Source organism: Uranotaenia lowii, chromosome 2, assembly GCF_029784155.1.
Source record: "Uranotaenia lowii strain MFRU-FL chromosome 2, ASM2978415v1, whole genome shotgun sequence".
Classification (NCBI taxonomy): Eukaryota; Metazoa; Arthropoda; class Insecta; order Diptera; family Culicidae; genus Uranotaenia; species Uranotaenia lowii.
This window is the reverse complement of record NC_073692.1, coordinates 149214452-149228165: the sequence shown is the minus strand read 5'-3', so window position 1 is coordinate 149228165 and position 13714 is coordinate 149214452. Positions and strand designations below refer to the sequence as shown.

The 13714-nt window shown below is 36.0% G+C and overlaps 1 protein-coding gene across 3 annotated transcripts in view; it reads left to right on the top strand.

Annotated features, from left to right (window-relative positions):
* Positions 1–13236, top strand: part of LOC129743960 (ubiquitin-conjugating enzyme E2Q-like protein CG4502) — a 496854-nt gene extending 483618 nt beyond the window's left edge. For all 3 annotated transcript variants that reach the window (XM_055736215.1, XM_055736214.1, XM_055736216.1), the window contains 4 exons: positions 74–1062; positions 11156–11294; positions 11363–11712; positions 11911–13236. In XM_055736215.1, the coding sequence (XP_055592190.1) occupies positions 656–1062; positions 11156–11294; positions 11363–11712; positions 11911–11995 (981 nt within the window). In that variant the 5' untranslated portion in view covers positions 74–655 and the 3' untranslated portion in view covers positions 11996–13236. The remainder of the gene's footprint in view (positions 1–73; positions 1063–11155; positions 11295–11362; positions 11713–11910) is intronic.
* Positions 13237–13714: the final 478 nt, after the last annotated feature.

Sequence of the window (13714 nt, the reverse complement as noted above, 5' to 3'; positions counted from 1 at the left end):
ACCGTCGGTACCATTTTCTCCTCACAGTTCTACCTATTCACTCAACTCACATACGTGATGTGTATATTTCCAGGCCGGATTCCAAGTGGTAAAAGGACCAACATAAAACCACCCACCGAGTTAGGAGGAAAAGGATACCCGCCTATTTTTCTGCCGCCCAGCTAGTAACATACATATATCGGCTACCTACAAATGACGACGGATCAAATGGGAAACCAATAGGCACTTGTCGAGCAGAAAAGCGAAACCCGCAAAAAAGGTGGCACCAGCAGCTGCCCTAGGACTTGATATAAGGGAAACATATCGCCTAGGGTTGGGCAACACCCATTTAAATGGTATTTTCTTTGCAAACAAAAACACGGAACAGCTTCAGAAAAAACAACGGAGGTCAGAGGAAAAGTGGTAGCGAGAGAAGGTGATGATTGAAATAGGTGTTCCCTGTTTACGGAAGACTTCTCACGTGTTTTAGGATAACTAAAGACTTGAGGGACAAATTGCTCAACTGCCCGACTATAGGTAGCAGTTTGAAAACCCCCAATTAGGATCAACGCAAAAGAATTTCTTACTTTTTATTGAGACTTTTTTCGAACTAGCATCCATTAACATTTAACGCTTACAACCTGTCGGTACCCCCGTAGTAAAGAGAAACGAAACAATGTCGTCCCGATCGAAAGACAAAGTTGCGGCAGCGATTCGGAAGTTCTTTAAAAGTTCCGACAGTAAAAAGGACAAATCTCAGAAAGATAAAGAAGCCAGCGGGAGCGGAGGAAGTGGGGTGAGTGGCAATAACGCAGCTGTAGAGACGGCAGCACCATCGATACCTGTGACGGGGACGACGGCACCGGAAGTACACCCGATGCTTCATCCGGCGGTGACGCTGGCCGTGGCAGGGGCTATCATCCCGAGCGGAAGTCTCATTGGAAGTACCGAGGCGAGCAGTCGACATAGTACCAATAATAGTGGAAGCACCCATCTTGGTGGAAGCAGTACCAACAGTAATAGCAGTAGCACCGGTACGAGTAAAGTCAGTGGCACCGACAGTCCGCTGCGGAGGTTGAGATGGTAAGTCAATCAGTTTACACAAATACACATTTTATTTATTAAAAAAAAAAAACAAGGAAATCCAATAAGGCTCTGAAAATTTGAGGTTGTTCAGAAAAAATAACATATTTTTCGATAAACTTTTACAATGTCAAATCAGCTAAAGGGCGAACACGAAATTATTGCGACACCGAAAATGTCATGCCAATTTTCTTATAATGTTTAGAATCAAACCAGAATTTATGGTAGTTTTATACATATGTATATTTAATTCAAAAATCAATAGAAAAGTTCATCGATGGAGTCTTGAGTGTAAAATTTAACGCATTTTCGCTTGATGCCCTCCCTCAAAGTCTTTACAGTGTCATCCGTTACCAGATTCTCAGTTTTTCCATGTTCTTAACATGTCCTTCTCGTCTTTGACTGTGTTCTTGTTCTTACAAAGTTTCCGCTTCATTATTGCCCAGTATTTGCTCCATCAGGCGCATTCCGGACTGTTTAGCGGGTTGTACTCCATTTACCCGAAAACCATTGCCCAGAATGAAAAATCCCCAGAATCCCAATCGCCAGAAAGAACCATTCCCCAGAATTTTTTTCCCCAGACGAACCATTCCCCAGAAAAATTTTCGCCAGAATGTACCATTTCCCAGAAAAAAAGGAATTGTTACAAAAAAATGGGGTTTCATAACTTTATTCTTTTGCGGCAAGGCCGCAACCAACGAGGATGAAGGGGCTGAGGCGGCACAAAGCCGCCGAAGCTCCCAAATCCGAGGAGGCCGCCGACCCGCTGTCGGAAGCGGCGGCCCTGAGACATTGGTCTGCGTGAAAGCTACGAGTGATCCCTTAGCCCCGTCCGCCACGCGACAGCGTGAAGGACAAAACGTCTTTCAAGTTCGAACGCGCAGCGTGAGGAGTCGGATACCAAAACGGTTTTTAAAGGACCATGGTAAGCATTGAATCAATGAAAGTACCCAAAGCATAAACAAAGCACAATATTGGTTCTAAAATAAATTTAGTTGGAAAATTTCAAAGTCGTAGTTTCATTTAAAAAATCATTTTCAAAAAATTAATTTCGAATCATATGAAATTTTCAAGAATTCATTAGAAAAAAAAACAAATTAAAATACTAGGGGAAAAAATTTGGGCTTTGTGCCATCCTGGTAAATGTTCCATTCTGGGGAAAAAAATTCTGGGAAATGGTCCATTCTGGGAAAAAAAATTCTGGTAAATGGTGCATTCTGGGGATTTGTTTTCTGGGAAATTTTTCATTCTGGGGTTTGATTTCGGGTATTTGTCATTCTGGGAAAAATTCATTCTGGGATACAATCGTTTAGCGGGTTTATGTCCTTTGGAATAATATGAACAGAATTGGTCTCATATCACTCCAGGACACTTTTAGAATAGTGGAAAGATGCCAAATTTGGCCAAAATAACGGGGGTTCGACGTGCTGCTGCATGAATGGCAAAGGCATTTTATTCTTCTTAAATTTGTCGTCCACATCGAACTTGCTCTTGCCGGTGAAAAACTCCAACTTCGGAATTTGCTTAAAATCGGCTTTTATACACGTTTCGACGTCCATCACATAGCAGGCATATTTTGTCAGCATCTTCTCGTAGAGCTCCCGTGCCCGAGTTTTAGCCGTCGATTGTTTTGTACCTTGGACAAAGCTCTGCGATATGCCGATCTTTTTAGCCAAATGACGGCTTGAGATGTTGGGATTTGGTTTAATCATCCACTTCATCTTTCCATCCGTCTTTTTGTTCTGCGGTCCCGGTTTGTTCAACCGCTCCTGAGCCGCTTCAACACTTCAACACATCAATGGGAAAGTGCCTAAAAATTTATTTATTTTTATCAATGGTAAAAAAGTTATGCCCTGTTGAATGTGTCGTCATAATTTCGTGTTCGCCCTTGGATTGGATTTTACAGAACATTACGAAAAAATACCGTTCGTTGGATACAAATTGACAGTACATATTTCGACCAAAACTATTTTTACGAATTTCTAAAGCTGGTTTATGTTTATCCATCCCGTCAAAAACTAGTTAAGGCAAATAGAAATTTGCTGCAGTATTTTTTTACTTTTCGGAAAAAAACTGAGCACTTTTTTGAAAAGAGTTAAATAGTTTAAGGTAAAAACTCGTGCCGGAACCAAACAAAATTTAAAAAAAAACTATTGTTTTATTGGTAAGGCATGCTCAGTTTGGTAAAATTTGTGAACCTAATCAATGCTAAACTCTCTTAAAGACTTAAAAAAAAGTTTTAAGAATGAGCATTCTAATAAAATAAAATTTTTACTTGCTCACTGGTCGGTGGTTAATCAGACCAACTTGACGTTTAAGCGCTTTTTTCTGTTTTTCCAGCCCTGGATCAAAAACTCTCATGTATTTAGTTTAAGGTTTTATCCGGGAATACCCGGATATTCAATACAAAATTTGGGAAAAGTCCGGTCCGACCCAGTTGCTCTGATTACATTAAAAAATATCAAGATATCAAGAGACGGCCGTTAGGGAAACAGGCGGCAAAACAAGTTTTTTTTAAGATGGCTGAAGCTCAGTAGGCCGAAACGTAAAAAAAAACAGCAGTTTTAATTTCGTCCTAAATCAATCACCGAAAAATTATCAATCAAAGAAAACCATAGAAAAGTGCGGTAATCAAAACCAAAAACAAACGAATTAAAAAATAGCCCGAGTTTTGGCTGGTTTCATTCACTTCATTTGCAAAATCGAACAAAAAAAAAAATTGAGTTGTATAAATCTTTTAATTATGCGTCCAAGGTTAAATTTTTTTAAGCAAATTTTATAGAAAGAATCATGAAAGGTTTTTTTTTATTATTTTCTTATATTCTGCTGATGGGCACTGATGGAAACAAAATAATTTCCGAGTTTTTTCTTGATTTGTTGAGTTTTTTTGGGTTTTGACCAAATTTGCCCGAATATTGGCCGCATATTTGATTGACAATTTTGAAATGATATGCCCGGATTTTGCCAAGTTTTTAGATAAAATAGCCCGGATTTGTTCGGTCCGGAGACGTGTTGAAAAAATCATGGTAATCTTAATTTAGTTTTACTAAGCTTACCAGATTGCCCTTTTTATCTCGACTTGCCCGGATATCTGACTTAAATTCAAGAAATAGTCCGGTCCCCCGGTTGCCCGGATTTCTTTGAAAAAAGTTTTGATTGGGTTATTTATTTTTGCGTCCAAAAACGAATTATTTGAGCAGGTTTTGAGTTTGAGGAAATAACCATGAACAGTTTTTTTGGAAGCCTAAAATTCGATTTAAAATTTGCTGATGTGTTTTTATGGAACAAATATTTCAAGTGTTTATTTTTCTTGATTTCTATAGAATAATTCCCTGGTTTGGTCGAGTTTGCCCGGATGTTTCCCGAATTTTCGCTTGACAATTTTTAAATCAAATGTTCGGTTTTTGTCAGGTTTTTGGATAAAATTGCAAGGATTTGCCCGGTCCGAATGCGCTTTTAAAAAAAACTCTGGCAACCTTAGGTTATACACATTAAATGTTCGGTGAATATCACCGATCGTATCATCGTCGAATTCCGAGTTGGAGTTGAGGTACTTAAGAAAGCAGACCTTCCTATACAAAATAATTCAGGTAAAGTTTTCATCACTCTCAGCTGATCTTCACATCGACGAGCAGCAGCATTTTTTGGTTCAACGAGCGTTCACCTTTTTATCTCGGTAAATTTAACCTTTTTATTATTTTCCGTGGATGTATGCAGTTAATATCCCAAATAACCAAAAGTTCCATGAAACTAATTCCTCAAGACTTACTCAGAACGCTCTACAGCTTAAAATTCTTTCCAGTCTCATATGGTCGGGATTCAACCAGACCGAACTGAACGCCATAAACTCTCATTATATATCTCACTTGGTCATTTTACTATCACACTCTCAGTGAACTTTGACGCAACACAATTTTGCCATTTCCACTGTCTGCAACATTGAAATTTTGTAATAAAATTTAAAAAAAAATTGAAAAAAAAATTCTGATTTTCATTGGATAGGTACTCTTTTTCAAATCAGCGTTCAGTTCGGTCTATTCGAATCCCGACCATCTGCAAGCTGAAATTAGAGTAAGGTTGCCAGATTGCCCGATTTTATCCGGGTTTGCCCGTTTTTATCCGGGTTTGCCCGGATATTTAAGAACAGTCCGGCCCGGCCCGGTCGCCCGGATTTCATTGAAAAATGCCCGGATTTTGCCCGGATTTATTCACATTATTTGGCAGATTTAACAAAAAAATATCAACAAACACCTCCAAACGAAATTTTTTGAACATTTTTTATAAAAATAATCATAAAAGTTTTATTGGAAGCCTAAAATACGGATCAAAATCAATCGATGAGTTTTGATGAAAAATAAAAAAAAATTTCTTGATTTTTTTTTGAGGAATTTCTGAGTTTTGACAAAATTTGCCAGGATATTGCCCGGATTGATGGTCGTCAAATTGTAATCGAATGCCCTGATTTTTCCAGGGTTTTATATAAAAATTTCTCGGTTTGCCTGGCCTAGGTACGTGCTGAAAAAATTCTGGCAACCTAGGATTAGAGCCTTCCGGTGAACTAATGTAAACAAACAAATTTTAAGAAATGTTATTTCTATTACTGAATTTTAATTTCTAGAGTTTCGTTGCAATTGGCGGACAGTTATGGTAAAACTTATCCGGTAGCATGTTTGATGTTTACTCTTGGGCTCGGATACGCGGACATCAGCTCAGAAGGCAACTGAGTTGCCAACTGAGCTATATTACAAGCCCAATTTCTAGAGTGTTTTTTCATTTCAATATCAATCAGGTTTTTTTTTAATTTTTTTTAAAGTTTAATGAAAATGATCCTATACTTACTCTGAGGCAAACTTACTAGTAATTTCAGCCACAATTCTTCGTTATAAGAGTTAAATCAAAATCAAAGCCTTCCAAATCTCAATGTACTGATAACTTGAAATTTTTCATCGGTTCTAAGAGATGAATTTGAAAAAGCAGGTGAGTCAAATTGTTAAAACAGCATTTGCTGCATCGAAATTCCAAATTGGTGCCGTATAGAACTTGAAAGGTTAATAACCGTTGAATGCAAACCACGTCGATTTCCGATGTGAGAAAGGCACATACATCGCACGAACGTTGCCCAATTACTTGTTTTGAACTTTTAAAGTTTGTACAGAGTTCAGAATAAGAGAAAAAAATGTTTTTATATCACATCATATATTTTTTATCACATTGAAGAAACCCCTATTAAAATTTAACGTTATCACATGCAGTTTCCGATTTCTCCATGAGGAAATAACATACAAAATTGGCAAAAATATGTTTTGTAAGGTTTTTATTAGAGTTTTGGGGGAAAATACAAAAAAAAAATTAATTAGAACCATGCTTCATTGGCAATTCACAAGGCTTCCAACAACCAGAAAAAATATAGTATGGGAGAGTGGGGAATCATGGGCCACTTTTTTTCGTTGTTCCATAGCTTCTTCATAGTAAAAGATAAAATGAAAATAAAAAATAGTATGGTTTTCTACATTTTCAAGGTATTATAAGGATTTTTTTTGTAATTTTTTATAAGTTATTTTCCCCAAATTCTGACTGTTTAAAAAAAAGCAATATTTTTTGGATTTTGAAAAATGGTGGGGAATCGTGGGCCACCAAATCCAAATTGACCAAATAACATGCAAATTTTATGAGTTGACCCAAAACTGTGATTTCCTAATTCATTTCGTTATTTTAAAGCAATTTCAGATGATGAAATAAAAAAGAGAGCTGTGTATGGTCGCATAGATTCCAAAACCTGGCTCGCGAACGTTTTGGCAAAAATTTTTATATAGGATGGACAAAATATTTTTCACAACTCTTCATTTGGCATAAGAAAACTTTACAGATAGGAAAAACGTATTTGAAGTTCTAAATGTGTATAAAAACATAAAAATATAGGTGGTTCAAAATGTGTGGCCCACGATTCTCCACAAGCTATGATATTGCAAATTGGTTTCGTTTGTGTGACTTATTGATAATTCATCAAAAATTCCTTTTCCACGTGAAAGATCATGACAAAACTAAGATCATAAGCGTATGAGCATATTTTTGTTATGCACTTTAGGTTCCCCATCGATGAAATTAGCGGGTATTTTTTTAATTATGTAAGTAATTTTTTCTAACTTTTTTTAGCTTGATAAATTAAAGAAGCATATGATGCGTATTTCAGTCAACAACAAATAAAAATATATGCTCACGCAAAGCGACGACGATGACAGTTGGTTTGAGATTTTTATCTCAGCACACATCTGAGATATTAAAAGTGGCCCACGTTTCCCCATGGCCCACGATACCTCACTCTCCCCTACGCTCAGCTATGATCATGACTATTCTTAAAGCGTGTACTCCTGGATCAAAATTCTTTAGATTTATCTAAAACATTTGACCCTCTTTTGAAAAAATTGAGGCTTGTCTAAAAGAGTCGGTCGTGTCGGAGTTAATAGAACAATAATTGAAACTATATTGTGGCCTTACTCAAATCAATATTTAATAACAGATACCCTTTGAACATTTTGCGCGAGATTAGATGCCAATAAGTACTATAGTGTGTTAATTAAAGCGAAGCTTCAGATCAACTATTGGTGGTTAAGTAATCAAATTAGGATAAAAGTATAACAAACCAAAAACTTCTTCTGACTGCATAACAAAAACCGGACCCATAACTAAATAAACAAAAGAGTGCACTAATGAACCGATAGCATCAGGTTTGCTAGAGAACCAGAAAATCCGGGAATATCTGGAAAAACTTCATCGCGTCACCGGAAAACCGGGAATTTCGGCACCTCATCGGGAAAATTGTCGTGTTTGATTTATTTCAACAGAATTTCAAAAATATTTTTTATATTATTTCTTTTTTTTTCTTAATTTAAGAGTAGCTTTTGACAGCATCGACAGCATTTATCTCATAAATGCTTATTTACGATCATTAGTAAACAAACGATGTTGGAATCGCTTTTTTAACTAAATGCGGAAAAATATGAGATATCTCATTTTTTCGTTCTCCGCTAGAGTACTACACTTATCATAACTCAAATGTTGTAAATTTAATAATTTTTAATAATGAATCTATTATTTATCGACAAAACTTAACACAAACTTAACTACAGTCGAACCTGGATAAGTGAGAGTCTAAAGAACTGAACTTTTATTCTCGCTTACAGATGTTTCTAACTTAACCAGGTTCTATTTTATAGAGGGTCATTAACGTACATATCCATTTGGGTAAGTGATCTAGAAATGCAACTGTTGAATGTGTATTTAATAAAAAATCTATCGAAACCAGTTGATGCATCAGTTTGAAGTTTTCTCGAGTAAGTGTCAATATGGAACAATGGATATTTCTTTTTTTAAAACCATTTATCATGTTTGTACCAAAACTTCAATATAAAAGTGGTATTTTCTCTCACTCTCACTAAAAGAGGTTTTGTGCTTTAAAAAGCTTGGAACTTGGTGTTTTCTCTCACTCATAAAGATTTCTCGCTTATCCAGGTTCGACTGTACCAGTTTTAGTTTTTAACGTCAAATGATTCAGTGTTTGATATAGTACATATTTCATAAAAATATTTTATGCTAAAAGCAAATAATTTGGCAGCGTAAAACGTTTTTTAAGCAAAGTCACACCTTTTTTCACCAGAAAAGATATTGGTTTTTCAATGTTGTTGTTGTGTATTTCGTTGAATTGGCCTGAAGAACGAAGCATTATATAGATAGTAAATGCTTAATTTTTAATTCTTCCTACGTTAAACTTTTGCTTAATGTTTCTAGCGCTAGAATGTCGTATGTAAAAATTGTATCGAAAACAAAATAGTATCTTACATTCAAACGATCAAAGTTCAGCCCTCTCTTATGCACGATTTTCTTTATGTTTACGAATCTTTATTTCAAATGACTAAAGTTATTCATTGTTTTGTATTAAAAAAACAACATTTTTTTCTAAAACATGTCTTTGGATTTGTACAACAAAGTTTAACTGCATTAAGGAAATTTCAAGTTTTGTGAGACAAATCCTCATTCAAATTGACAAGTTGATTTGTTATTATGTGTCGATGTAGTTTTTACATATTTCTATACAAAATACACATTTTTATCTAGAACTCTATAAATATCCTAGAATATTTCACAGTGACTAAGATCAATGGACCCGAAATTATTTTTACAAAATTGTTGAAATTGTTGAGCAAAACAACGAATAAACGCTAATTCGTTAGATTCGTTACAAAAAAATCACCAAAACCTGTCAATTTGATAAATAAAGACTATATGTTTAAAGACGCCGAGGTATTTGTCAGGATTTCTTGCCGTTTAACAAGTTGGGATACAATTTTTAGAAATTTGAGGCCCTTTAAATTGTTTTTTTTTGTTCACCATGATTTTATATTAAAAAAAATGAGTATGGGAAAATTATCATTTATAATTGATAAAAAAAAACCGGAGAAAAACCGGAAAAAACTTTGTAATTTCAAAACGGAAAATTGCTAGCAACCCTGTAGCATTAATAACGGTGAGGCTCGGGTTACCGGAACTAGGTTTTCTGGGTTCAAATGCATGCATTTATTCTATTTATTTTGAAGCAATTATTATTTCTCCCTCGGATCACTTATAGAACCGTTAAACGATTTATTTCATTTTAATTATAATATTTCTGACGTGTTTTGAGATTCTTGACATCTTCGATTTAGGTCTATAAGCAGTTCTTTCTGAACGATTGAAAAAAATCACGAATTTTGACGATCTCTGGAGCCCCGACTACATTAATACAACTTATATTCCAACTTTCAGATTCACATGAGAATAGTTCTTGTTGAACTGCTTAACGCATCCAGCGGCTGATTACGAGAACGCAAATGGAAAAATGAAACTTTCTCTGGCAGCCTCAGATACTCTCTGGAGCCACGATTTTCGCACTTTATCGTTTGAAGCCACCATGATTTTTCGAGTTATTCATTACAGGGCTTATACGTTTTATAGGCGCTTTTTTACTGGGGATCCTTTTTTTACAACTTTTCTGGCCTCTTTGAGATGGTGAGTGCTTTTCAACCGACAATTGCTCTTGTCGATGTCTTTTGAAGGCATATGGAGGATCAAACTGATGAAAAATTTGAAATATCTGGAGAAACTTATGTGTCCATCTTAGCAACTTTTTATTCAAAACGTTTGTTCCTCAAGCCGTTTGACCGAAATTATCTGATTCTTTTTTTCAGATGCCTTAAGAAAAGCCTTAAAGCGGTTGGTGCTTAGAAATGTCAACAAACTGTTCCTTTGTTGCTAGCTCAACCAAAATCGTCACTGCAATGCATTCTATCTAACGGAATACCCCTCAATGTATACAATGAATTCCAATGTATAATTGTTCAATAATTGGAACACTAGCTGTTCAATAATTGAATCATCGTGATCAATGATTGAGACTTGAACGATGGGTTTAAAACATATTTCAGCGAAAAAATCATACCGATTCGAAGCTGCGAAACAGGGGCGAGATTATGGAACTCGAAACAATCGAGTTTCGTTCGATTCGACCAACTTTGGCATTACCGATCTCGATTCGAATGGAACGTTTCGAGATGATCTACTACCCGATTTACTCGAAATCTAATACGTTAAAATTTAGAACTCGAACGAGATTCGTAATACTGATTCTAATTCGATTCGAGTTCAACTCGAAACGGGTAACTCGAATCGAATAGGGTTCATAATTTCACCCCAGGTATAAGCTTCACTATAAAAATTGTATTCGACAAATCTTCCCTAATTTTTTATGGCCTCAAATTCACTGAATCCCAAACCATGGTGTTCAATATATAGTGTTCTTACCCTACTTAATCAAAATAAAAATATATTTTTTTTTTATACAAAATCGCTTATAGTTTTTTTCCAAACAAAATTAATTTAGGTATATTTACATCTAAAAAAACTTAAAACGCAAAGAAACAGAATTTTTGATGCCTATATTTTATTACTTGATTATAAAAGATTTTAGCGCCCTGAATTTGAATCTTTCGTCAGATTTTGTTAATCAGTTCTAGTTTTTGCGATACAATGTCATGATGAGTAACGATTCTCTCTCTTGCAGCGTTGCTCCTGTCAATAACACTGTTGTGAGCGTTCCTGTGCCGAAACCTATAGATACCACCATCAGAACCAGACGACTGATGAAGGAGCTGAAAGAAATCGAGCGGATACAACATTCCCGATCAGATCCCTACTTCACGGTAAATTGATAGCATAAAACTTGGCTCTGGAACTTTTCTTAAGATTATCATCTCGTTCCCATCCAAAGGTCGAACTGGTCAACGACAACCTATACGAGTGGTACGCCCGACTCTATCGAATAGATCCGGACTCTCCGCTGGCCGAGGATCTGGTCGAGCTGGAGATTCCCTTCATCCAGCTGCACCTGGTGTTTCCGGACAATTTCCCCTTCGCGCCACCGTTCATGCGAGTGGTGGAACCGCGCATCGAGAAGGGCTTCGTGATGGAGGGTGGAGCCATCTGTATGGAACTGTTGACGCCACGTGGTTGGGCCAGTGCCTACACGGTTGAGGCCGTACTAATGCAGTTCGCTGCCTCGCTGGTCAAAGGACAGGGGCGAGTTTCGCGGAAACCGAAAACTTCCAAAGATTTCAGCAGGTGAGTTGAGCGGAGGCTAAACGAGTTTATTCTAATTGCAGCGAGAAGGATGCTTTTCTAAAAATTGTTTTAATCGTAAATTTCCAGACACAATCTGTTAACAAAATTGACTCATTCAATTCAAATAGTTTTCAAGTCGAAGGAAAAATATTTTTGACATCGAACATCAAATTATGAGTTCTTTTCTGTTTTTTTTAGGAGAACTGCCGAGGAAGCCTTCCGTTCGCTAGTCAAAACGCACGAAAAGTACGGATGGGTAACGCCTGCCCTCAACGATGGTTAGACGTTGGAAGGACGACTTTGCCCTCATGTAAATTATATAAACACGGTGCTGCAGCTTGATGTTCTCTTAATTGAATTCGCCATGTTCCGGAATTGACGATGATAAATTTGATTATTAAGTTATGTACTTCAACGTTTACTTCGAGGACGTCGTCAACTCAAATTTCAATAATAACTTAGATAATTAATGTTAACGATGTAAATTTAAATTGAACCAAATAAGAGCTGGAAAATTCGTCTACAGTTACGTTTCAGAGGTTTACTAATTCAGGAAACATTACTTTAGTTCAAAAATAGGGGGGAAATCGACGTCTCCAAATATTGTGCTCAAGAACCGAAAAAAAATGTGTGGATTGCTTCTAACTAACAACACTTACTCAAAACTCGCCATTCTTAACCGTATAATTGGTGTTAACTCTTAAAACGAGATGTGCATATTTCAATTAAGGACATAGATCGACCGTTCATAGTTATTAAAAAAGGGTAATCGAATCAATCTCACATAAAGTACCACGATGAACCATTTGTAAAAAAGGAAAAAAAACTGATCTCAATGCATTTTCTGACTTTGTATCAAAATCACTCGTTGTATCATCGTTAATAAAAAAGAAAAGTTAGGAGTTTTTTTATTCATTTTCAGCAAACACGAGTGTCGTGCACGCATATAATGAAATTTCCGAAAGCCAACACTGAGGTACATTTTGCATTTAGCAACGAATTCACAACTCAAATTCCCTATTAAATTTAGTTTAAATCTATTGTATATGTTCACATAAAATTTTCAATTGAAAAAGTCCACATGCACTAGGAGAGCATTGGATCCGAAATCATTCGGATTGTGATATTTGAGGAATTTAAATTGATTTTATAATTATAAAGAAAATTAAAAAAAAAAAACAAACAAAACAACATACGTAGTCTTACCGAAAATTAAGACATTTATTTACAGCATCATGACTCGATATCCATTGTATTGATGAAGCGTATTTTTGCGCGAGAAAAACTTATGTGAGCAAAGAAACACAGAAAAAAAAACTTTAAAAGTATGTTGACTAGAAATTGATTAGCCGTTATAGAAAAATATGTTGGAAAAACCTCGAAACAAACTCTCAACTGATTTGGGCGGGCACACGCAAACACACTCACTAGCCAAATCAAAGATATAATAGAACAAAACAGATTTGTAAACATATGTACTTGCAGAAGGAAAGTAGCGTAGAATAAACCAAATATTGTAGCCAGGCCGAGTTTTCTTCTCTCTGTTCTTCGAAGCTCCGAGGTAAAATTTGTTGATATTTTTGAAAACAGTCTAAAGGCAAACAAAAAAGAATGATGACATATTAACAGCCAGTTAATGAATGTCTTGGATGTTGATATAATATTAAATTCATTTTGGAGTGAAATGGTGGCTCCAGAGAGTGAACAGACCTATTACAGCATCTAGGTAAGTAGGCCACCACGCTTGGTGCTAGTATAACCACGATCCATTGGTACAAAATAGGAATATCAACTTTGTGAGAACTATGGAAGTGCTATGGAAGAAAAAAGGGCCCCTTTAGAGGTACCGTAAACTGGGGGAACATTGATCACTTTTTTTTATTCATTTCCGAATATTTTGGAGGAGGTTTTTTTTTCCTTAATTCAAGAGACTTTCAGACTTTGGCTGGTTCGTCTCTGGAAGGGGTTCCATTTTTGTTACACTCAAAAGTTTTAAAATACT